Source organism: Strongylocentrotus purpuratus, unplaced genomic scaffold (genome assembly GCF_000002235.5).
Source record: "Strongylocentrotus purpuratus isolate Spur 01 unplaced genomic scaffold, Spur_5.0 spur5_scaffold_5, whole genome shotgun sequence".
Classification (NCBI taxonomy): Eukaryota; Metazoa; Echinodermata; class Echinoidea; order Camarodonta; family Strongylocentrotidae; genus Strongylocentrotus; species Strongylocentrotus purpuratus.
Genome location: NW_022145611.1, coordinates 13,797,801 through 13,822,972, shown reverse-complemented (window position 1 = coordinate 13,822,972; position 25,172 = coordinate 13,797,801). Strand labels below are relative to the sequence as shown.

The following is a 25,172-nucleotide window of genomic DNA, read 5'->3' as shown; positions in this document are numbered from 1 at the left end:
AGACGTATAAAATTGTCTCACTTTATTTCATTATCATTTATTTTGATATTAATTTGCTACATATGATAGTGCAGCAAACATATGCCATCTCCATATTCTTAACACTAGAACATGTCGTCATAGAGAGAAAATGATATGAACAGAATACATTATTCATCAAAATAAAATTTGTATATGATTGCATGCTGATATCGCTTACATGTACATGTATCTGGAATCATCATATATTCATGATAAAGAATTTAAAAACTTTGAAAAGATGAATAAAAATCTATAACTGGCAATCATAACCTATAATTGTATCAATTGCTTCATGCTAATTTACTCTTTCTATTTATTTGATATATATGCTGCTAAATTACAAAACGCTTTGATGGAACTTATAGGAAATAAGGCACACTTTATACATATATCTTGGATATACATCTAAGCAAACGTAAACCACAAAAACACTTTTAACTTCTTGAATACAATTGTGAATTTTGAAATATTTCCTTTCATTAGTCTTAAGTATGAATGTCATGTCAGAGTCCATATGCATGACATGTATGTAAGATATTTATGAAATTAGATGAACAATTTCACTTCTATACCTGCATTTGAATGATAATTTAACTACATGTACCGGTATGTCACCTTATATACTTCAATTATTCCAGGGCCTTTGACCTTGTCATTAAGATTAAAACTTAACATAAAATCTTTTCAAGGAAAATAATCCAATGATATTTGTTTAATCAGTGTTAGGAGAATGACAAAAGAACAGAAGTATTTACTTATCTTTATCAAGCATTGTCATGGTATTCAGGAGCAAAACATGGACGGTACATTAATTAACAGACAGAGAGAAAACCTCTTAACATTACAAATCATGCTAATATCATGTTCTTTATATATTTTTTCTTCTAGTTCTATAACTAAACACTTCAACTTACGTAAACAAGTAAAATCTATATCATATATTAAACTACTGATATATAGCCTAGAAATGGCAAAATCTATATATTTAATTTTATACACAACTTGGTTGTATTATTAAACATACAGAATTTAAAAGTCCACATAACAAGACATTATCTTATGTATTATGAAATAAAATACAGGATAAAATTAAGAATATAAACAGAATTGGGAATGTTGCCTCAAGAGGACAAATCTTTTTCTACCCCTTTTTATTGGCATTTGCTAAGAAGGACAGGATTAGGAACAGTTTACAATATACAAAATAATTGTACCATTTAGAATCATCCACCAATAATTCAACATGAACAACAAGTTCTTAATATTTCAAATTTGAATAAGCCATGTGTGGCTAACATGGCTCCGTTATATTAAAGAATCCTTTTCTCACTGATAAACATGTACATTTTTGCAAATAAAAATAGTTTGCCATGTGTCCTTGTTCATTAAATATAGATAAAGAAGTCACAAATTAAAACAATTAATTTGAAATTATTGAGGCAAAATCTTGATAACTTGATCTTGCAGTTTCATGATTGACTGCAATATGCAAGTTAATAGCTAGCATATTAAATTTTGCATCATAAACAACATCAGGCATAATAATAGGGTCATATCTTTTAGACTTCACAGTTCTCATGATTCGTAGGCTTCTTTGTGTAACAATTATCATCACAATACAAGCAGCTTTGTGTTCACCTACTATTTAATACTTTATTTTTTTATGCATGGCAAGTTATATATCTTCATCATAAAATATTTTTCTGAGTACATTTAAGTTCATATTTTCGCTGAGTATAATGCATGATAACCATTATCATATAAAGTACTGAAATTCTGACAAATATGTCAAAATCAATAAAAAATACTCTTTTTAACGAAAAAGTATAAAACCAAAATATATTTTTCATATGAAATTAAAAACTCTTGCAAGTCTCAAAGTTGTTCAAATTCTAAAACTTGTACTGTCTTGGCAGTAATTCATAGTTGCATCATATACATGAATATATTGTATAACACCTTACATGCTCTGAATTGTAATCACTTGCCTGAAATCTGTTTGGTGTTATACAATTCCATTGCCTTAAATCACCTCAATAACTACACAACCAAAATTACACAGATGTCCAATATTGACATTCCCTGTTAAAACAATACTGAATTTGCAAATATATTGATCTCATCAATACTTGATCGATAATTCTTTAACTTTTGCTTTTGACATCGTAAACCATGTCTTACTGCATCAACTCTCTGCTATCTATCTACTTCAATAATTATCTAAGACCCAACACACACTACAACATTTCAATGTCCAATTAATATCACATTAAGACGATAAATTGGAAGCCCACAATTTCCTCATACAAAAATATTAAAATTCCTCTCTTTAAGCCAACAGGGTTCATTCTAAAGAGCCTTTCTCAATAATTAATCTATTTCTATATTGTATATACTTTTTACATATGATGAAGTGAATGGTATCTGTTCCCTTACGCAATGGCCTCAAACTTAATTCAAGCTGCGATGAAGTCATTCCCATTTTTGTACAGCCGGCATCTAGTGCTAGGGATAAATATAGCGATGATTTTCCCTTGTTGTCCCGGTTTAAGGTCACTAGGTACATGTATCTACTATTCACTGATGTCTAGAGAGCGTTCACAAACTATACCTTTGTTTAGCGTATGCATATTTGTCCAACATCTAACCAAGATGAATAGATTTTCATTGCACAACGATTCATTATTGTGTTTACAGGGTCTGTCTTTCTATCTTGTTATAATTAACTGGTCTAACAACACATGGTCTAGCAACAACTACTTAGCGATTAATACAATATACCAATATCTAGCACTCTACCTAACTGAAGACCCAACAGAAACCCAAACCATATCCCCACATCTCAGATGAAATAACTTTCGGAGTAACTGTCGCTGGAGAAAATGACACCCCTATGTAGTTTAGAAACTACACCTTTGTTTAGCAAATGCATATTGTCCAATTTTCAGTCAAGAATTGAAGATTTTCATTGAACAAAGATTAATTATAGTGTTTACAGGGTCTATCTTTCTATCTCGATTTATACTAAACTACTGCTCATAATCTGAGCACTACAGCCTCCACGAGGGATCCCTTGGGAATCATTTTCTGCTGGTCGCTCTGCGATGGCAGCGCCAGAAGGGCGTTAGCCTGAAGCATGCTGATCAGACGACTACTGATCTGGTTGCCTGTCGTCGAGGCCAGGGGCACGCCGTCTTCCGCGGACTGCCAGTCCAAATGCGCCCTCTGGAACTCAGGTCGGGGGTCAAGCTTTAGGTCAGCCATTACCTGTATAGAACAAGTGGAATGCCATGAGATTGATTTTTTGTATAAATATTAAATGGTATAGCTCACTGAGTAATAGCGAATGAGTACATGAAGCAGACAATCCATCAATCCACAAGTGATGAGGGGAACAAGGCTGTGTTACAGCTCAAATTCTACTAACAAACATGAAATGTGCAAGTACTCTACCGTATATAAAAGGAGGAGTAAATAACAAACATTTCAGAAGAATATTTTTTTTTCCCACATAAATGTGTGAAAATCATTAAAAAATAAAGTTCTGTTTCAATTTTTGCATTAAATGCCCATATTTAAAATGAGATCTTTAAGAACTATTTGAAAATTCTACAGCAATGGGAAACAATGTACATTCCCGACATTCTTGTTGAACAATCAAGGCATTGTAACTGACAAAGATGCTTATTTGAGATCATGGGAGAGATGTTATTCAGCCATACAATGCTCAGAGACTTACGCGGCATTTGATCCTCTTGAGATGAGGGTTGGTGTATCCCATCATCCTCCTCAGGCACGGTAAGACAAAGTGGTTAAAGGTCACGATACCTGATACAGGATTACCTACATGGACAGAGACATTAAACATTAAGATCTTTTAAAAAATGAACACAATTTTGTTCATTATTTTGGTAAGAATGTGTGAAATCAAATTTCACATCTGCAAACCAGTCAAGAGAAAGTTCGCAACCCTTGTTAAATGTTATCAAAGCTCAGCTTTATATTATTACAGCTAAATAATAGTATTTTTTTTTAAACCTCTCACTTGGGCACATAACCAAATAATGAACAAATATTTGTTCATCTTGAAAAGATATATTGTTATTATTTAAATTGATGTGTGAAGGAGGGTCGATCAAAAAATGAATTATATAGATATCCACATCCCTATAGGACTTGTATATCATGTTGAATGAAACATGACAATGTACTGATGTGAAGAATGATTAAAAATTTATAGTACATACATACAATTTTAATTGATCAAAAGGCATGGGTTGTTTTACTGCCAAAGAATCATTTTATTTATAAATGATCTAAACTTTGCCCCTACATCTTTTTTTCTTATAATAATACTTGTAGGATGAAACTAGAGGGTTTTTTTAAAGGACCAAATTGTTTTTTAGATTTTCTACTTCATTCTCAATTATAACGGACTGTTTTGTTCTAGTGGAAGTGAACATTGTTATTAAATGTAACATGTAGCTTTTCACTTTCATTTTCTTCAGACTTTTGACAGTAATAAAGAATTTGGTTGTATTGAGTTCTTGATCTATCAAATCCAACTTCAAAATGCCAACTACCAAGAGTTGTAATAAGATCCCAAAGTCACACACACTGAAGATGAGTCTTACCTGGGAGCGAGAAGAAGAGCTTCTTGGCACCCTCATATTCAAATGTGCAGAAGGTTGTAGGTTTCCTTCAGAGATTTAACAAAATATAAAAAAGGAAATGACAAAAAAATGCAGAAGCTTCTATATACATGAAGCAGTCAAACAAACCAATCACCATATTTGTGTTCTTATGCCTTCTTTAATAAACAAAAATGTCTGCAGTATTTACAAATACACTGTACTATTTTAGAGGTCTAAAACATTGACAGACAAAACCAAAATCAATCGAGACAATTACTGGATATTAATACACACAACTGCTAAGAATCTGGAAGATGATAAAACACTACAAATCTTTAAAACACAAGGATACCGTTGCTCTTTCTCAATTAGCCTGAAAAAAGATGACATGTTGGAGCCCATACATTCTGTATAAAGCCCGAAAACACCCTAAATCAGAAGGGTGACAGGGCATGAATTACGGCAGAAGCCTAAAAACGGGTATCTCTGAAAATAAATACAGAAGTATTAGAAATTTGAACTTCCAATTCATGATAACTTTAGCTTAATTGATACACTCAAACCGGCTTTATAGCGACCACCTGTCTATAAATACCACATTCTGTCTTTCCCTTGAAAATTGTTTTTCATTTAAACCTGTAATAAAGGGGCCTGTACATAAAGACCACTCTTCTTGTTTCTTTCTCTTGTGAGCAGTCTTAATATACACATTTCAATGGATATACAAAAATAATAGCATTTTTTATTCTCAGTTCTTGGCCACTTTGGCTTCTATGATACACTGTATTAATTCTTACCCCGGCTTGATGAATATCCGTCCAAAGTGAAGCGTAGCCTTGAGTTCTTCAGAGAGGACATACTTGAGCAGATCTTTCTCTCCCATGGACACTCCTCCAGTGGTAACGATCACATCAGACTGAGAAGCAGCCTTCAGGAGGACATCCTTGGTTGCTTGGACGCTGGAATGTCAGGGACAGGAGTGATGAAAGACATTCAGACTTTATTAGAACAAAGGTCCAGAATATAATCATATGTGTTCTCTAGTTTTAGCGCCTTGAGCATTTAATTAGAATGGATAATGGCAATATAAATCTCATGTATTATAATATTATTAATATTGGAGACTCATACAGTCAAATCTACTATTGTAACCTCAGACAGCATATGAATACTTTTCTACAAAGACATTTGTACATAACAAAAAGTATCATGAATGTATACGTATCAGGTGCAATGCCTACAATGAATGTATGTACATGTACATCCATCTCTAGCTTTATAACCAGCATATTGATGTTATCACTTTTACTTTTACACCCTTCCTTCACTTCATGGTCTTATTCTTTCACACTTTCACATCTCACGAGTGAGACCAGTGGCCCCAATAATGGTAGATCCGTTACTACCCCACTCTACAGTAGTACTCACATATCTGTGCAATTCCTTCATCGACTGTAAACATAGTCATCTCTAGCATAGCAGAGTAGTTAATAAGCATGGTGATCCTATCACTACTACACCCTCCCCTTGTTTGACGGTCCCATTCTTCTTGCTTTTAATCAAATTTCTACGACTAAAGCCCACCACCTAAATGGTTAAACCCACACTCGTAGTCGAGTGGTTAATGCACTTGACTTGAAATTCAAAAGGTCATGGTACGATCCCCGTCACGGCACTTATGTCCCCTGGCAAGGCATTTATCAACATTTGCCACACTCGACCCATGTGAGGTTAATGGGTACCTGGCAGGAATTTCTTCCTTGGGAGGGTAGAGCACTGTAATGGCAGCTACGCTAAAGTCGGGGTAATAATTAATTTGTGTGCCTTGGAATTGAATTGTCTAGATAGACGGCGCTATATAAATGCCTATTATTATTATTATTATTAAACCCACACCATGCTATTGTCAAAGAGTTCATATGAATACTCACGTATCAGGTGTAATTCCTACATCTACAGTAGGTACATTCATCTCTAGCAGGGTAGCCAGCATTGTGATTCTGTTACTGTCATAGATGTGCCCTGGAGGAAGCTCCTCTGAAGGCTCTGTCAACTGTACAATCAAGAGGTACAAATAGTACATTCAATATACATTCACTCAAAATTATATTATGCTCAAATTTCACTCATGCACATTTAATGCAAAGCAATAGTGATAGAGGCTTAAATGTAGCATTCCCTAGCATCATTAATCAATTTAGTAGGCATTGTGATCCTATTACTATCATACTCAAATTACATTCAAGATACATTCACTCAAAGTTACATTACCCACACATTTAATACAAAGTAATATGGGTATGAATGTAACAGGGCATGACTGATGCATTCCGTAGCAAGCGTAGTCTGCATAATGATCCTATTACTATCATAGTTGTGACTGAGAGGAGGTTTCTATGATGGCTCTGTCACCTATTCTGTTATGATATATAAAGGCACTCAAATTACATTCCAGTCAAAAGTTCAAGAGAGAGTCATATGGGTATGAAGGTAAGTGTACGCAGGATTCCAAACAGTGAACAACACCCACAGTGCTAATATCAAGCATGGGAGACTTAATTATCAAGAAGAAAAATACCCCCCCCCCCTTAAAAAAAGTCATAATCACATTAGTGTGGTCCTCCTAAATCTAGCCCCCCCCCCCCCCTCTGACATTTTAAAAGGCCATGATTCAAGACATTTGCATAAAACTGAAAGATCAAATTGATTTGTTGAAGGCAATCTAAAATAACATATATAAGACCACTGAAACCACTTACACTAACAACGTAACCTTGACAAATAAGAACTATCAAATAATAATACTAATGATAATAGGTAATTGTATAGCGCTCATGTCTGTCAGACTTGACACTCCTGGTGCTCCACAATATACTTGCCTCATTGCCTGTTGAGCAGACACCGACCACTGGTCGACGGTAACACTTGATCTTTGTGATTCCCACCGAGGCTAGGAGACCCAGCTCTGGTGGACTGAGTTTACTTCCAGGGCCGACCAGCATGGTCCCTTCCTGCAGGTCACTCCCAATAGGCCTAGAGTATTGAGAAACCATAGATCTCTATATCATGGATTCATAACTGGTATTTGTAGATGTAGCTACTTAGAAGCCATATTTCTACACCAATGATTTTTACTGATAGTCTCTTATGGAGGTCATTGCTAATAGGCTAAAAGGGAAACCATTGATCTTGATAACATCGATAGCTCACTGGCCTATGTCGCTGTGTCATTCTTATTATAAGGGGATGGATTCTATATCACTTAATTATATGTAATAGCATGTTACTTTGAATAGGGGAAGGGTATAGGAAAGATATACTATATATGTTGTAAATCAGGACTAAATGGATCTTTGACTGCATGCAGTCTAAAATGATGCCTCCACCATAGAGCGATTTTACAAACCAAAACAGAAGCAATTTTTGAAATTCAAGTTTGATTGTAATCCATTGACAGGTTCTCAGAATATTGTGATAACAAGCTTTTTTTCACTCCCATAGAGAATGTCTGTGGAGGGAGCTACTTAGAGCTCATGAATTGACCTTTGACCATGTACTTGTCACAACTATGCCTCTCAATATGCTATGATTGTACCCACCTGATATCTTGGCCTGGTGTAGGGGTAGACAGGATTTTGATAGAAACCTCCCTTCGACCCTGAGAAGGACAGATAGAGCAGAAAGCGCAATGGATGAGTGAATTATAAAGGAACAAGATATATTCTAGTACACTTTTTGTTCTTTTATCTGAAATAATAGCACACAGGCTACAGGTACATGTAGATTTTATTTAATGTTTACAGACACAGACTCCCCCCCCCCCCCTTCCCTCTCCTCCTCCCTCCTTCCAAATGGAAATTAAAGCCCCTGTTGCATTTTAAAATTTGTAGGCATGAAGAGAAAACATGAGAGCCCATCTGCAACAGACCCCAGACAGTCTTGAACCTAGATTTATATAGAATTTTTTTTTCCTCCAGATTTAATTGTAATACTTCAAATTGTTTCCTAAAATATGATGCTATATGATAAAACTGACAAAAAAATCCTAAGACAATACAGACTTTAAAAGAAGGAAATTACCATTGCAACATAAATTATTGTTTCCAGTCCATATACTTACATCATCAGCTTCTTCTACAAGTTCAGTATCTTCCACCTGCACCACAGCGTCAGCACCCTTGGGGATCGGAGCACCGGTAGTGATCCTGATCACATGACCTGGGATGAGCTCCAGGTCAGGTGCATCACCGGCGATGGCATCACTCATCACCTGACGTACCCCAGGACCGTCAGAAGCTAAGATGGAACATGGGATTCATTATGGAGTGAGATGAAAGACAGAGGTTAGGTTGAAAATGTACCCTTATCAATCTATCACAGAGTTTTAACAATGTTAAAGGAGCAAAAAGTAAACACAGACCTGAAATTACAAAGATAACTTCATATCACTGCTAGTATACGTTATACAAGCCAACTGTTACTTATTATTAAAGAAGGCTCAATATATCTACAAACACCTACATCAACATCTACAAACATCTACATCACAATCACTGACATCAACATTTACAAATGGTTAGAAATTATATTGTGATCACTTTTATTTTAGAAGTAGAAAAAACATTGGAATTCTTAATCATAATCAAATTTAAATGTGTCAAAATAAGCATATCATGAGATGAAATAAATACACTGTTCATCCATATATTCGCTAATTTATGCAATACAAATTCATGATAAATTCATTGTGTAGTAGTAGTCACTATGAATATGACTGACAAAGAAAGCGGACAAAATATACAGTTCCTCAGGTAGACAAAGGAACATCCCTTTACTGCTATTATGTAAAAATGTGTAGAACAGGTGTCACATGCATATTCACCTGTTCTACACATTTTTACATAATAGCAGTGAGGGGATGTTCCTTTGTCTACCTGAGGAACTGTATATTTTGTCCGCTTTCTTTGTCAGTCATATTCATGGTGAGTAGTAGTAGCAGTAGTAGCATAATATTCTCACCTAGAACAGCATAACCGTCTTTGATTGAGTTCCTAAACGGAGGCAGTGATATGGGAGCCTTGATCTCCTCAGCTACGATTCTAGCCAAAGCATCTATGTGAGAAAATGAGTGATTGCATTATTGCATTCATCAAGTATGAGTACATTTACATAATGGATTACATAAGAGATGAAAGAAAGAAATATATATGAAAGCTGATTATTGGCAAATTTCAGTGGAGTCCGATAATCATGCAAGTTCTACATTAGTGCACCCTTTCCACTTTATTCCTACCTTTCCCTCTTCTAATCTTTCTCTTATCCCTTTATATCACTCTCTCTAATGGATAATAGCTATCTTTCCTTTTTACCCATTTTTTTTACATCTCTATATTTAACCTTGATGTCCATAACATATGGTTGGAGGTCTGGAGTGTGGTCTGTCATCATCTTTAGGAAATCCCTTCCATTCCTATTTAACCTGTGCAAATTTTCTCTTACCTTCCTCTATATCTCTGTCCGTCTCTCTCACTATGTCTCTCTATAATGCACACACTCTCTCTCTCTCTCTCCTTCTCTCCCTATGTCTCTCTTTCTCTCTCCCCCCCCCCCTTTCTTCTCTCTCTCTCTCTCTCTCTCTCTTTCCTTCTCTTTCCATCCCTCTCCACACTTACCGTTAATATCCACCACCTCTGGTTGTAGTACCGGGGTGTGATCCATGACGATCTTGAGAGCATCCTTTAAAGGGATGACAGGGTAGATGGAATCTCTAGGACGCCTGGCAACCTTCTCAACGTCATGGTGACCTGATGGCATCAAGAAATTAGAAATAATAATAATATTCCGCTTTTATATAGCGCTTAATACATCTATGATGTCTCTTAGCGCTTTATAGATATACTATTACCCCGGTCATTGGATTCAATACTTGCCCGCACACACTGTGTGCACAATATCCACTCCCTGGGGAGTATTCTACCCAGGTGAATACTTGACGCTCAAAAAACTGTTTGACCTACAATGAAGGTCGCATCCTACCGGGTACTCATTTAACACCTGGGTGGAGAGTAGCAAGTGCTGGTTAATATCTTGCCAAAGGATATTAGTTCTGTGTCAATTAAACCTTTTCACTACATACAGTAGGCAGATTAAATCTCCTAACAATGTATAATATTTGTTGGAGAAAGAGATGCTTGTCTTTCTTATTGAATATGAAATTAACAACAGATTCGTGCCAATGGTGTTGGCATCAAGATGAACAATGACTCCAAAAACACAATGATTGAACAAATATTTCACAAGTTTTATTCATAACTACATAATGGTCTTGTTTTTCTCCAGCTTTTGAGGGAGTATTTCAAAGGAGAGCTACACTAACCAGACCCTGGATGTCTTGCTCTATTGTATTCTTGCGCAATATTGGCTTCATACGGAAATATCTGACTCGTTCGGCAACAGAGAAACTTGTTCACTCACTTATTTCTTCACGTTTGGATTTCGGCAACAGTTTACTCTATAATTTACCAAATTCACAAATTGCACAGTTACAAAAACTACAAAACGCAGCTGCATGCATCATTTCTCTGTCAAGCAAACATAGTCACATTACACCTATCTTACAAAATCTCCATTGGTTGCCTGTAAAAGAACGTATAATTTTCAAAATCCTTCTTTTAGTTCATCAGATCATGAACAGAACAGCTCCTGAATACAACCAGTCTTTAGTTCACCTCTACCAACCCACACGTACCCTCCGATCTTCCAACTCTGGTCTTCTACACATACCGCTTTCAAAGAAATCTTGAGGGGGAACGAGCTTTTGCTCATGCCGGACCAGCCCTGTGGAATTCACTTCCACAGGAGCTGAAGAACTCCAACTCTTCAACCTCTTTTAAGAGCAACCTTAAATCCCATTTGTTTAATTTTGCATTTTGAAGACAGACATTCACCTTTCATTTTTGTATTTTTTTTCTCATGTAAATGTACACGATTCTTTGTCATGATGTAATGTGTTCCTTAATATTTTGAAGCGCCTTGAGCATTTAATTAAAATGGATAATGCTATATAAATCTCATGTATTATATTATTAATATTATTCTGGCTCAGATCTGCCTACAAAATGCTGCAATATTATAATTCTTGCAAAATATAATGAAATGAAACTTCACCCCAAATAAACATGAATTCTACATGTGCCATTGTGGTGCTTCAAAGTCTTCATGTATTTCTGTGCTGTTGAATTATATTAGCCTTGGGTCATGTAATGTTTTGGGTAACAAAAGTCTGTTAGAATAATTAGACAAGTTATCAGACAATAGTTTTGAAAAATCAAAATTAAACATCTTGACCCCTCTCTAAAGAGGTGGAAGTAGTTGCTTCAAGAAATGCTATTCCAAAATTGAGTTCATTACCTAACTTCTCCAAAATCCAATGCATGAAAGTATTTGATTCAAGAGAAAATTTGTTATATTATATTTTTTTTCATAGATATTTTGGATCCTCTTTAGACAGAAAAAGCATTCTCCAGAGATTGAGGTTCATATTTTTGGATAAATAGAACTTTGTGTACGGGACTATTATTATTGACACAGAAAATGAGCAAATAAAACATAAATCAAACTTACGGATCTTCTGACAATTGTGATGTCCATGACTGACGGTTGGTAAATTCTAGAGAAAAGAAAAGATAATTTAACCAAGAATAGTGACTTGTAAATCATATTCAACAATGTTGCTAAATATAAAATCCTAAAGTTAGGAGCCAACGCGATTTGTGTCCCCCTCCCAATACACACAAACAGAAAATTAATTAATTAATAAATAAATATGGTAAGTCAGTTGCGGCAAGTGTAATGTCTGTTTAGTTAAATCAATATTTCTGATCAAAGAGATCATGAGTTGGTATACATTTTCATAATACATTGTGCTTCAAGTGAAAAAGACCTTTGGTGGACAGACGGAGGGGCAGGGGGCGGAGGTATGGGGAGGTTGGGGCATAGAGGATGTGCTGCCCTCTATCCCTTCCACAAGAGAAAAGGACGTTTGCATACCGTATTTCTAAGATTTGATATTCTCAGCTTATTACAGACCTATAGTTCAAGAACACTCGCATGAAAGAGTACCTGAATGAGATTATACACTATTAATTCAAAGTTTTAAAAAAATGTTTCTGATAGGATTCACACAAAAAGAAAATGTCTTAAAATTATTCTGAATCGTTTATCATCACTGTGCTGGAAATGGCTTGTCAGGACAAGAAAAATATAAACAAAGATTTTTGATTTTTGATTACATGCCACTCTAATTCACACATACAAGGCCGTTTGTTATGATGTACGTTTTAATTTGTGTTTGCTGAAGGTATATTTGAATCTGATTCATACATTTCATTTCCAGAAACTAAGGATTATTTTTGTAATGATTTTTGAGAAAAAAGTAAATATGTATAGAGATCTTACAATATTAAATACTCCTTACTAGCAGGCACGTGCAGAGTGATTTACAAATGCATTTATACAACAAAAATGACTGACAACAATACATAAAATTGCAAAACTGTATATTTTATTAATAGATATTTCATTGACATTCAAGAAATCAGAAATTCATGCAAAAATAAACTCTACAGGGATTATAGATCTAAGAGGGGTTTATGACATTTATTCCCACTTTAATTGAATTGAATTAAACGTGGCAGTATATCAATCAAATTTGTAATAGTCAGTAAGTATTAAAAGTGTGCACAATTAGGATAAGTTCTCATATGAAAGTAATAATAATATTGGATATTTGTATAGCTCTCATATCCACCACAAAAGGTGCTCAAGGCATTACCCTGGCTATACTTAGGCTACCAGTTTTGGTGTTCACACCATTCTAAGAATTCCTTCCTACCGGTCCTGATTAAACACCCATGGGTGGAGTTGTGGAGAGTGGCAAATGCAGAATAACGTTTGGCTAAAGGGCATTATACAACTCACTCCCAGACCCTAATCAAATGATTGGTCATGCTCGGTCACGTGTGATTCATTTACTGAGACTACACACATTTTTTCATGAAAAAGCGTGCAATAGTTTCCATACTATCACACGTTTTTTTAGTGCATGTACATGATACGCAGTAGTGCGCGTAGAGGTAAGAGCGCTTAATACAGTGTGTGCATGGGCCTATTCTTGAACAGATTTATTTGTCAGCCATACTGTCACAAAACAATCTTGAATGAATTCTTTTTACATCAAATAACAAGGATCTAGGAGTTTCGTTGTATATAAAAAATGATGCATGTTTTCATTCGTTCATTATACGATCTATCCGCCCTCGTTGATGGTGTGTGTATCTATCGCACTCAGCCTAACAGCTTTGTGCGATAGATACACACAGCCTCAACTCGAGTGCGAATAGATCATAGAATGAACTCATGCGCATGCATCATTTGTATACTAGCGCTGCCCTGGGGTTCGAACCCACGACCTTTAATCTCCAGTCAGAAGCTTAGACTACTTGACTATGACACCTGCATATAACATGGTCATCATTTTTAATCTAAATGTAATCAAAACAATATTTTGTTTCACTTGGTTTTGTTTTAATTGATTCGTCTTGATTGGAAAGAGTATGAAAATGTTAATTGTTTAGTAGATGTTAGAAATTCAGAATACATGCCGCTGTTGATAATTGGATGTCATACCAGACATGTACATGTGATAGGAAGATTGATTTCAATAACATTATTTTGTTCATGCAATTACAAGTAGTTAATTACACAATAATTACAGACATCTTGATTATTTCTTTTATTCGAGATGATTCATATCACATTGTTTCCTGTTGATAATCTTGGCAGAATGTAAGAATGGCCACCATAATGTAATGTAAATCCAGAAAATTTCATGACTGCATGAAGCTTTCGTGAATTGCTAAGAATTACTTTTTTTGTAGCAAGAATCTTTTGGAAATTGTAAAAATTTAGTGTTATGACAGTTGTGATTCAGTTGCTTCACAACATGAAACACTTTCACCAATCTAAACCACCACCTGTGAACTTCAAAAACATGTTAAATTTAAATACATTTAAATGATAATTTCTCATTTTGCAGCAGCTCAATATCACAAAACACTTATCTGCCATGCAAGCATGATATCCCAGGAACCTTATCATTCTTCGGAAGGCAATTTGATCAAAACTTTCTACTATATTGATGGTAGAAGTGTAACTGTTCACTGCATGTCGGGTTACGACCAGAATCTGTTCATTTATATACCCTGTATGTATTTATAATGTTATGTGTAATATTATAGTCCATTGTGATCTATTGTCTGAACAAATCAGCCAGTTTGGCTTTTCAGTAAATGTGCAGATCAAAAGCATTGGCACAAGAAGAGTGAGAAAAACAGTAAAAAATAAAATAGGAGAATGAGGTTTTTAAGAAGGCCGATGTCATGATTCAGCCTCATCATCTATCTCCTCCTCCTCCTCTTCCTCTTGAACGTGGCTTCTTCTCTTTGTCTTAAGGTGTCTGCTGTTATACAACAAATGAGTCAATCTCCTCTTAGTGGGAGCTATCCCTTTAAGTTCTGGGTCCTCCATCAGTTTCTGGTGGATCTCATCCAAACTATCTCCCTTCTGGCAGTGAGACACGATCAAGTCCGTAACGTCCACACCGTGACGGAGCTTATCCTTGGGCGGAGGGGTCCAGATGACCGCGTCCTTGGGGTCAACGTGCTGTCCAGTGATGGTCACTACCCAGTGGTCAAGGTCTCCAAGGTAGAGTTTGAGGTTGACCAGGACGGAGCAGTTGTGACGGTCTTGTTTGTGGGAAACTCCTGGGCAACCTGGAGGTAAGCAAGATCAGAGCGGAAATGTGTTTGCATGGTGGGCATGTGGGGGGAAAGAAAAATGGCTCCTTATGGGGAATGACTCGAAACTCTAAAAATGATTTACAATTTCTGATCATCAAATTGGATTAAGTCTCTTATGAGGTCAAATGCATCTTGTTGGGTCAGGGTAAATATCTTACATTATCCAGACAAACAACTTTAAATTATCTTAATACAATAAAAATCAAGACGATTTGTTCATTTTAATTCGATCATGCATGGTTTATTACTATCAACCCCTTGGAATTAGCATATATTCATAACATATTTATAATGTAAGATAATTCGTAACAATCTTTCGTGCTTCTATTTATTATAACTCAGTTTTAGATTATAACTCAGAACCTTTTCAAACTAGCAAGGAGATTAAGTTTTGCAAAAATATTTTTGCAATAGTATTCCTTATTCCATCCAAAATTTTAATATGAACATTTTCATAATACTCAATTTGGTAGTCGGCATGCTAGGCAATCTTTACATTTAATGCAAGATTACAAATTCTATCCTTAAAAAAAATAAAATGGTAGAAATTTCTCACCTTCGACACATGCGCCATATCCGCCACACTTCCTATGACACTTCCCATGTCCAGGACACCACAGGTACCATGCTACCACGTACTCGTCCCTCCGCTTATTCTTCTTGATCAGTTCTTGTTCCTTCCTCCCTTTATCAGTGGGTGCAAACAAATCATCGACCCTGTTCCTCTCCTGCACCTGCTCTCCTCGCTTCCAGATACCCGTATCAACCTCCTGGTCCCCTCTTTGTCGCGTCACGAGGTGGCGCTTCACGTTGCGCTTGCCCCGTGAAAGGGTGATGTCCGTCAGCAGCGCACACGTCCTCAAGAAGGTGTTCAGGGGCTTACCAGCTTGGATTTTATGAACCATTGCTTCAGGCTTGGTCTTCTTGGAAGTGGCCTTCTTAGTCGGCTTCTTCTGCTTTGGGGCTTTGCCAAAGGGCCGCGAAAGAACAATGACCCTCCGTTGTTTCTTTGGTGATTCCCTGTTACCCTCGGTGTCCTCGGGATCGAACTGGAAGACTCCCAGGTCAGGTTCACGAGAGGAGCGTGTCTCAGATGCGTACAACGGTTTACGCACAACATCTCCTCTAATGGCACTCATATCAATAGTGGTGATAGGAGATAAATGCCTAGTTCTTGTGAAGGATGCATCCTCTTCACTGCTTTTGTTTTGTTCATCATCATCATCACCATCATCTTTATTCTCCAACAAAGACCATCCCTCGTCACCACTCTCTTCATCATCACTGTCATCCACCCTCTCGATTGTCCTCTTAATAGGTGACCCAGATGTTCTTCGGATGATCATCACTCTAGGTTTGGTGTAAGGTGTAGGGGATTTCCCTTGCTCGCTGTTGACCTCCTCCTCACTCTCAGGGTTACTCTCATCGTTAACACGACTTTCAGGACTTTCGACATCATCATCGTCGTCGTCGTCCTTGTCATCGATGTGCTTCAGGCTGCTCATGATAACGTCCATATTGACAGGGTTTGTCATGCTCGATGGTGACACTGCCTCCATTTCACTATCCTCCACCTCCTCATCCTCCACATCATCCTTCCCTTCCTCCATCTCTTCCTCCACCTCTCTCTCATTTTCTTTTCTCTCTGCATCCAGTCCATCACTGACGGGACTTGATTCGAGCCTCGGGCTTGCATTGCCCTGGTGTGCATGATCCGCCGGAGATCTACCTCTCTCTGGTGATGAGTGATGGTCTTCAAGGTTATCCTGATCATGCCATGTCTCTGCCGACACCACAGCCTCACTTTCATCACTGGGTAAAGGGCTGGTTGTTCTTGGCCGTTTGTGTTTCCTCTTTTTCTTCTTCTTCTTCTTCTTCTTCAATCTGTGAGCAGCCTGAACATACACATAAAGAAAGTTTCCTTGAAAGTTCTTTGTTGGAAATGGAACTCTCCACGCATTTCTTCCACATCTTTTTGCCACTTCTAGCCTGATGAGAATCCACAGTTTGTCTAAGAACCAGTGTAATTTTGTTGTTCCATAAGAGATTACGAGGATGAAGATATTATGTATGATGTGCCAAAATGGATGTATTTATTAGTCACACAATGGCTAAGTAAGGTATCATATAAATGAATTTCAAATATGAATGAATTTAAGACACATTTCATGTCTTCTGAGAATTTTTATTTGTTTACGCTTTAGGGTTTTCTTTTTCGTCTACAAAGATACAAAGCAAGTTATGTAAATGACACTATGCCTGGACATCCTAATCTCACATCAACAGCAAAGAGAAAAATTGTCAAGAGAAAACAAGAAGAGCAGTTATTATACAATATGAATAGCTGATAAGCAGTGCAACAGCCATTCCTTTAATTCGCTCTTATTTTGATGACGTTTGATGACATTTATTGCCTGAATATGATAATCAACCCCTCTAACAAGACGAGATTGCTAACTGAGGAATATCGAATCATGCGAATCAAGACGCCTAATAAACTAGGCAAATCTACAATCTCTAAATCAACAATGTCATATGCACTTGTTCCTAGATCATAATTTTTTTTCACTACCGATATATGTAGAGGATATTGAATGAATGCAAAGAGTGTAATTTGTTTACAAAAATGAAATAAATATGTGCTTTGCATTGACCACTCTGGCATTGACATTAATTATAATCTAATCATTATTAATCATCGTTTTAATTTGCAGTGCACAGATGATTGTTGCTGTTACTGACAATTAGATTATTAATATTTATATTATAATTAGTCGGTTTGACAGGACAGCATTATTTTCAACAAAAAGTCTGAAATCTGGGCTCATGCATCCCTCTTCAAAACCTTCAATATTAAACAGCACTAACACATGCTTTCCAAACTAAAATTAAAGTAAATCCACACATTAGTGTAAATTCATGCCTTGCAAGTTGAAAACAAAAATTATCATCCCTTTTAAAGGGAGGTGGGGCTTCAGATGTTAAATTCAAACCAATACAAAATTCAAACAATTTTCAACTGTTATCCCTATACTATAGACCACTAGATATCTTTCCTTTTGTTATGGTCTGATTCTGTTGTTACAGTTTGTTTGTTTTCTTCACTAATCCCTACCCCCATATGCTCTACAAATGTTTGCATGTATTTTATTTTGTATGATGATTGAGAAGAAACAAACATGAAGCTGATTGTCCAAAGAGACAAAAATATGAAGTCAAGAAAATTATGGGCATTTTTCTATGATGATTGAAATAAACAATTTTGAAGTTCGTTTATATATCCCAAATCAGTCCCCAAAATGACTTATTTCCCTCAAACACTCACTGAAACCATGTTGATAGGCTGTGGTCCTGGCAGTGGTCCTGGCTGTGGTCCTGGCTGTGGTCCTGACGCAGCCAGTTCTTTATGAGTCGCTTTGACGCAGGCTCGTTCTCCCTTCAGCAGCTGAATAGCATGGCTGAGAGAAGGCTGGACAAAGCCAAAACATTCCTGCAAAACAAACAATTTTTGAAAGATACAGGGTTACTTTAAGGCAAGATACTCTTATTCCATCAATGTAAAACGTATTTGCACATAAAACACTACATGTCATTGTATTTTCCTGCATGATATAAGTTCATCTTTGCATACATCAAAAATCTACCCAGGTTCTCTTTCATTTTCTTTTAGGGCTTTTTATTTTTGCAACTATATTTCCCTCTTCTTTCTGGCTCTTTCTCTCCCCCCCCCCCCCCTCTCTCTCTCTCTCTCTTTCTCTCTCTCTCTTGCTCTCTTTCTCTCTCTATCTCTCCCTCCCTCTCTCTTTCTCTCCTTCAAGGCTCTCCATGGGTTTCTCCTGTCTTTTTAAAAATAAATCTTACCTTCTCCTTCTCCGTCTCTTCCTACCACACTCCCTGTGTTTCTCTATCCCTCCCTCCCTTCCTCATCCTCTTTCAATCATTTCTCTCTCCCTTCCTCCCTCCCTCTCACCCAATCCCACCCCCTCTTGTACCCTCTTTATTTCTTTCTTTCACCCTTCATCTTCCTACCTGTGAACCTTTAAGACTGCCTGGTAGATTGACAATCAGTGTCCTCTTCCTGATTCCACAAACAGACCTAACATTCATCATGGAATAAGATATACAATTTGTTAGTCTGGGTTTGAAAAAAAGAAGTCAATTCTATATCTTTATTCATATAATGAATAATTACATATTCAAATGTTACCGTAATGATCACTTTGCAAATCTTTAAAATGTCTTTAAATAGTAAAATACTATCTTTGGTGAAGGAGCAATAAATCTGTTTTTATTATTGTTATCTGTATCTCGTACCATTACTTTCACTTTGGCAGAGCTGCCATACATTGCCCTAAAGGGACTTCTCCCTACAAGGTACCTGTCTACTCTACTTGGGTCAAGAGAAACAATTTGAGATAAAATGCCTCGCCCATGCCTACAAACCTAGTGTCATCAATTTTCTCAAGTGTCACAAATATAAGTTCGTAGATCTTGATTGGACAGTTAAAGGGGGTGTAGCATGACGAGACTATGTGTCTTTCCTGTGGCCTGACTCGGGGCGATTCGGGTATAATACGACTATGGACGACGAGACTTCAGTATTCACATACGTGAACGCTAGCGCACTGACCGTTAATCAAGTCCATTCGTTTACGTGCAGTTGTCCAAAAGAAGTCATAGATGCCGTTAACCAGTATGTATTTGCCATGCCACACCCCCTTTAATGTTTTTAATTCATTAAAATGTGACATACTAAAACCTCAATAAGTCATTTTATACCATTAAGTCACTTAAGTGTGAAATAGGTACATGTTAGTCAGGATACCTTGATAAGACAGCTAATGGTGTGATCTTGAGGGATCCCATGAGCATGACCATCGCCAGCCCCGGAGCTTCTTTCTCCAACACTGACTTTGTGGCCTGTAGCAAAACAACAATGTGTCAATGATAAAACATACATACAAAAAGCAAAGATGAATGAGCAACTGTGAGGAAAGAGAGATTGATATTAAAAAATTAAGAAATTTAATTTGTTCTAAAAATGTATTGGTCCTTTCTCATTGTTTCTCTTTTTGACTTGTGCAGAAACATTGACTTTTGTCACAAGTATTGTACAAAGTCCAACATTTCATATTACAGAGTAAACATTACAAGTCATAATACATACCGGTAATGATAATCTGGGATTATAGAAATCAACTAGGCTTTAAAGAATTATTACCCAAGTCATCAAATTCACTCACTGCCACACATAAAAATTAAAAAACACATGCAGGTATTCAAACCCAAACATCTTTGAAGTATGGGTATAATCTTTAATACCTTCGGCAATTCATTTACCTCAGCTGAATTGTTATTCATATTTATTACTTTTTTTGTTTTGTTATGTAAAACAAAGGATTATGTTGTTTTTTATGGAGATGTGGAAATAAATCAATTCGATTCAAAATGAACTTCATTTTTTTGCATGTATAATTACAAAACTAATCTATTTCCTTTTCCTGTTTTCCAATGATATCTGAAGCCCACACGCCTGGCTGGAATGCTCCCCAGGAGTGGAGATGTTGCACAGTGTGTGCGTGCAAGCACTGAATCCAATGACCGGGGTAATAGTATATCTGTAAAGCGCTTAGAGACATTTGTATTAAGCCCTATATAGGCAGAATATTATTATTGTTATTATTATCACGAGTCTTACCTCTGGTGTGACATCCCTATCAGCGAATCCTGTACCACCCGTGGTCAGAATGAGATCAAGCTCCTTCACATCACTCCATTCTAACAGAGTCTCCTGTCAAGGTTTTAATGGGATACACAAATCAAGAATGAAATAGAAGTAACTATTCTACAAATCAAATGTAGGATAAGAATCAACGTTGTGCTATATGACAATGTAATGGGAACCCAAATATGGAGAGGTTGCTGACTTGTACATTTTTGCCGAGGAAGAGCATGCATGTACGTGATGTGTATTTGCGCTCATTAACAATATTAAGCTCTTAAATTTATTGTAAAAACACATCAAGCAAAGCAGCTTGCAGGCTGAAAATGTTCAATTTACAAAAAAAAATAGAATATAGACTACAGAGAAATATAAACATATAAAAACAAAAATACATATTGTGAGTCATTTTTGCAGAAATTATACAGCATTGGTAAGATGAAATCGAAATTGTAAATCAAAGTTATTTCTTTAATGTAGTAATACACTTTTATATTGAAAGACTAGACCTAGACGGTTTAAAGGAGAGAATGGAGAAGAAAAAAATTGGAAATTGTTTTAGCGAAAGAGTTCAGAAAGTATTTAACAGAAGTGCAAGCCAATGCTACAATGAAAGTTATACATTACTCTCCTTGCCTATGCATATATTTAGCCAGTCAATTAAGGATTTTTAAAATAAATATATGTAAACTACTGTCAAGACAGGTTTGTTCTTATTATTTATAGGCAAAATTGATACTACGGTATTCATTGATACATCACATTTTGAGAACTATGTTCTTCTTTCTTCACATGTCACAGGCTTGACATGTCATATTTACAGCAAATCAATTTTTAACATCCTGACAAAGTTTCCTTCATTTTGCTATAGATTACGCATTTCATTTCTTTGCATTCTTATTCATTGAAGTTGTTACTTCAAAATGTGTCATTCTTAGTTCTTACCTTGATATTTGAGATTTCATCTGGAACAATTCCTGTGGCTACAATTACACCATCAAGTCTGTTGAATGTGATAAAAGTGAGATTGCATAACAATATTGATAAATCAAATAAATATAAAATGCTCACAAAAAAGTTTGGAAACTCAAGTTTGATCAATTATATCTCTTGTCATGGGATAATTTTCGCTTTATTTAGTACCATTAGAAAGTATGTTTATTCTTCTTTTAAAGTGATATTTGTTGCAGGCATGGAATGAACAGTACATCAGATTAAGGGGCAGGGTCAAAAGTGAAAAGATGCAACAACATCAGATAAGTGCACCACTCAGCAGTTTTACACTCTTCAAAGAAAGAAGAATGCACAGCTGAACATGAGCAGTACATTTTGCAACTTTTCACTTTTTACCTTGCCTCTTGTTTCGATGCAATGCACATTCCATGACTGAAAAATAATATCAAATGGGCTATCATTTTAAAGAGGAATAAACACTCTTTCTATTGATAATATACATAGCGATGATTTAGCCATAATAACAAATAAATAATCAACCAAACTTGAGTTTCAAGAAAAAATATTGAAGGGCTTAGTATAAGTAAGAATAAAAGCAAACTGTATGCATTTTATTCTGACTAGTGCACTACAAAAAGTGTGGTATTTGCTCAAAGTCTGTTCTCCAATTTTGTGAAACTAATCATCTCAATATGAATCACCACATTTTAGCTTGTTGTGAAGTTATTGATTTGTTGACAGTAACAAGCAAATATTACATTTGTAGTTATACTATATGAGAAAATTATTAATTCATGTACATCACTAATTTCACAACTCACTTTTCAATGGTATTACTTTTTTCTTCAAAAAGGATCAAACCATACCGTATCAATATACATTATCATAATAATAATGTAATCACAATTATCACACACTTAAATGCTGCCATACTACAAAGTTTGAAGATTAAACATACATCAATATATCACTTGGAATTACACAGCGATGTGAAATTAGTAATATAAATGTACCCGACATTAGAGGCAATTCCATATCTACTACACCTTTAAAAGCCTTGAAAATATCCATAAACTTTATAACCGATTTACGTACCGTATCAATATATTCTTGTATTGTGTGATTGTGATATAAATAATCTCTCCTCAAATACTTATATCGTTCAATATGTAGTCCAATGTATTTTGCCCAATAAGTTACCAACAGCATATTTGACTTCAGGTTATCTGATAGTTCTATCAAGAATATAGCCATACCATAGCTTGGATCAGATAAAATATAAATCAAGGAAACAATGCTGTCTGTACCAACTTTTGTTCAGTTTTTATTACTATTATTAAGATACGGGACAGAAAATAACCAAATACCCCAAATCATCCTAAATAGCAAAGGAATAAATGGATCTACTGTTAATGTGTATATGATCAAAAATAAAAATTGGACCCTCATTGTTTTTAATTACAAAGCATTCACATGGTAACATTCAATTAAGCTACTTTTAATATGTCAAATCTAAAATGTCTTACCCATCCGTATCTTCAGCTAACTTCTTCAAGTTTGGACCACTTTTGTCCACAGCTTCCTTTCTTGAGCAAGTATCGCTTACTGAAACAGACCAGATAAACCACTTTATTATTTATGTTTATAAATGTAAAACGTATATATCACAAAAAAGGAGAAACAAAGAAGGAGAAACAAAGAAGGTTAAACAAATATGATTACAACTAGACTATAGACTGAAATGTAAAGAACAAATTAAACATTGATTTAGGAAATGAACAAGCTGTCATAAGTTGAAGTAAATATTTCTGTTTTAATTATTTTTTACAATAAGATGGAGTGTAATATTGCAGCCAAAGTGGATATATGAAGACGTAAAGAGTGAAGAATCTCCTAGCATATTTCATTCATCTCTGCCCAGTCCGGCTAAACTGACCCATTCCTTCCACACACTATCCCATACGATGTACTTCAGTCTATGTATACAGGCGGTCAGAGGAGCCAGATGTAATCTCAGCAGATATCAGATATCAGGGACTAAAGCTTTCGGTCTAGGTGTTTACTCACCAATAAGTATTTTATTTGTAAGTAGCCTACCGGTAGACAATTTTACACCATTTTGACATTTGTTGTCTGCACCATCAACTGCTGTCACTACATCCCAGTTTAGCTTTAAAAAGCTGTTAGGGATTATCTAATCAAGATTCATGATTTAAAGTTTCAATGTGTAAAACGAATTAAACAATAGAAAATATAAGCAAGACTTTTTTTTATAATCTTCATTTTTCTCTCTCTTTTCAAATTATTGCCCAAATTTGATGCAATTTCTAACATTAAACATTTCTATACATATTTCATTGAAATAAATAGATAGACGTAGCGAAACTCATTTAGTAATCGAAAATATTCTCCGAATAATTTCTAGACAAAAACAATTGAATTTCATTTCCACAAGCAGAGCCCACTTCACACAAATTATTGAGCAGGTGGGACTAAAGAGGAGAAAAGCGTTTAGTGCCTGCGAATATTGGTGCACTGCAGCTAATCTGCATCGTGAAAAGTAATGGAAAAGTGGAAAATGAACTCACCTGTTAGAATACCAACTCTTATTGTGTTTCGTTTAGTTGACGCCATTTCTTTGACTTTATAATTCGGCAAGATATGCACCTTGCATACCGCATAAACACGACCTTTTATGGCGAGCACCCGTGCGCGAAGGACAGAATTAATTTTCAACACTACCTTGTGGACCGCGCTCTTTGGCACAGTCGTGCCTGGTGATGTGATTTTCCTAGGGCACTTTATCAGTATCCCCAAGGCCAAACCATTATTTGACACACCCCTTAAATTACCAGCACGATGCATGAATATCTAACCAAGGAGTTCCTTGATCTAACTTTAAGAAGTAAAAATGAAAGTGACAGGGTATGGGTCGGCGCACATGTGGGGGGAGGGGGTGGGTGGGGCGGGGTAAGGGGCAGG

General features: G+C 36.0%; 1 protein-coding gene across 2 annotated transcripts; it reads right to left on the bottom strand.

The window, feature by feature from the left end:
• Positions 1-24,902, bottom strand: LOC115929592 (gephyrin-like). 2 transcript variants are annotated; one of them, XM_030999107.1, is made up of 18 exons: positions 24,779-24,902; positions 23,717-23,795; positions 22,182-22,239; positions 21,213-21,305; positions 20,340-20,434; positions 19,544-19,610; positions 18,840-19,004; positions 12,279-12,324; positions 10,328-10,459; positions 9,675-9,767; positions 8,776-8,951; positions 8,255-8,313; positions 7,535-7,688; positions 6,587-6,708; positions 5,453-5,614; positions 4,656-4,720; positions 3,761-3,864; positions 1-3,288 (listed from the first exon to the last, which is right to left on the bottom strand). In XM_030999107.1, exons 1-18 carry the CDS (start codon positions 24,822-24,824, stop codon positions 3,058-3,060), a joined length of 1,947 nt encoding a protein of 648 aa, XP_030854967.1. In that variant the 5' UTR covers positions 24,825-24,902; the 3' UTR covers positions 1-3,057. The 2 variants fall into 2 exon arrangements, with proteins under 2 accessions (XP_030854967.1, XP_030854966.1); XM_030999106.1 differs by lacking the exons at positions 1-3,288; positions 3,761-3,864; positions 4,656-4,720; ... (6 more) ...; positions 10,328-10,459; positions 12,279-12,324 and adding exons at positions 14,451-15,487; positions 16,071-17,409.
• Between the last annotated feature and the right edge of the window lie 270 nt (positions 24,903-25,172).

Bases quoted from the DNA above. Each gene is read 5' to 3' on its own strand.
- LOC115929592 (XM_030999106.1), bottom strand. From the start codon at position 24,824: ATGGCGTCAACTAAACGAAACACAATAAGAGTTGGTATTCTAACAG. The intron at 19,611-20,339 runs GTATCCTGACTA...GATGAATGTTAG, and splicing joins CCATTAGCTGTCTTATCAAG to GTCTGTTTGTGGAATCAGGA. The intron at 19,005-19,543 runs GTAGGAAGATGA...TTTGTTTTGCAG, and splicing joins GCAGTCTTAAAGGTTCACAG to GAATGTTTTGGCTTTGTCCA.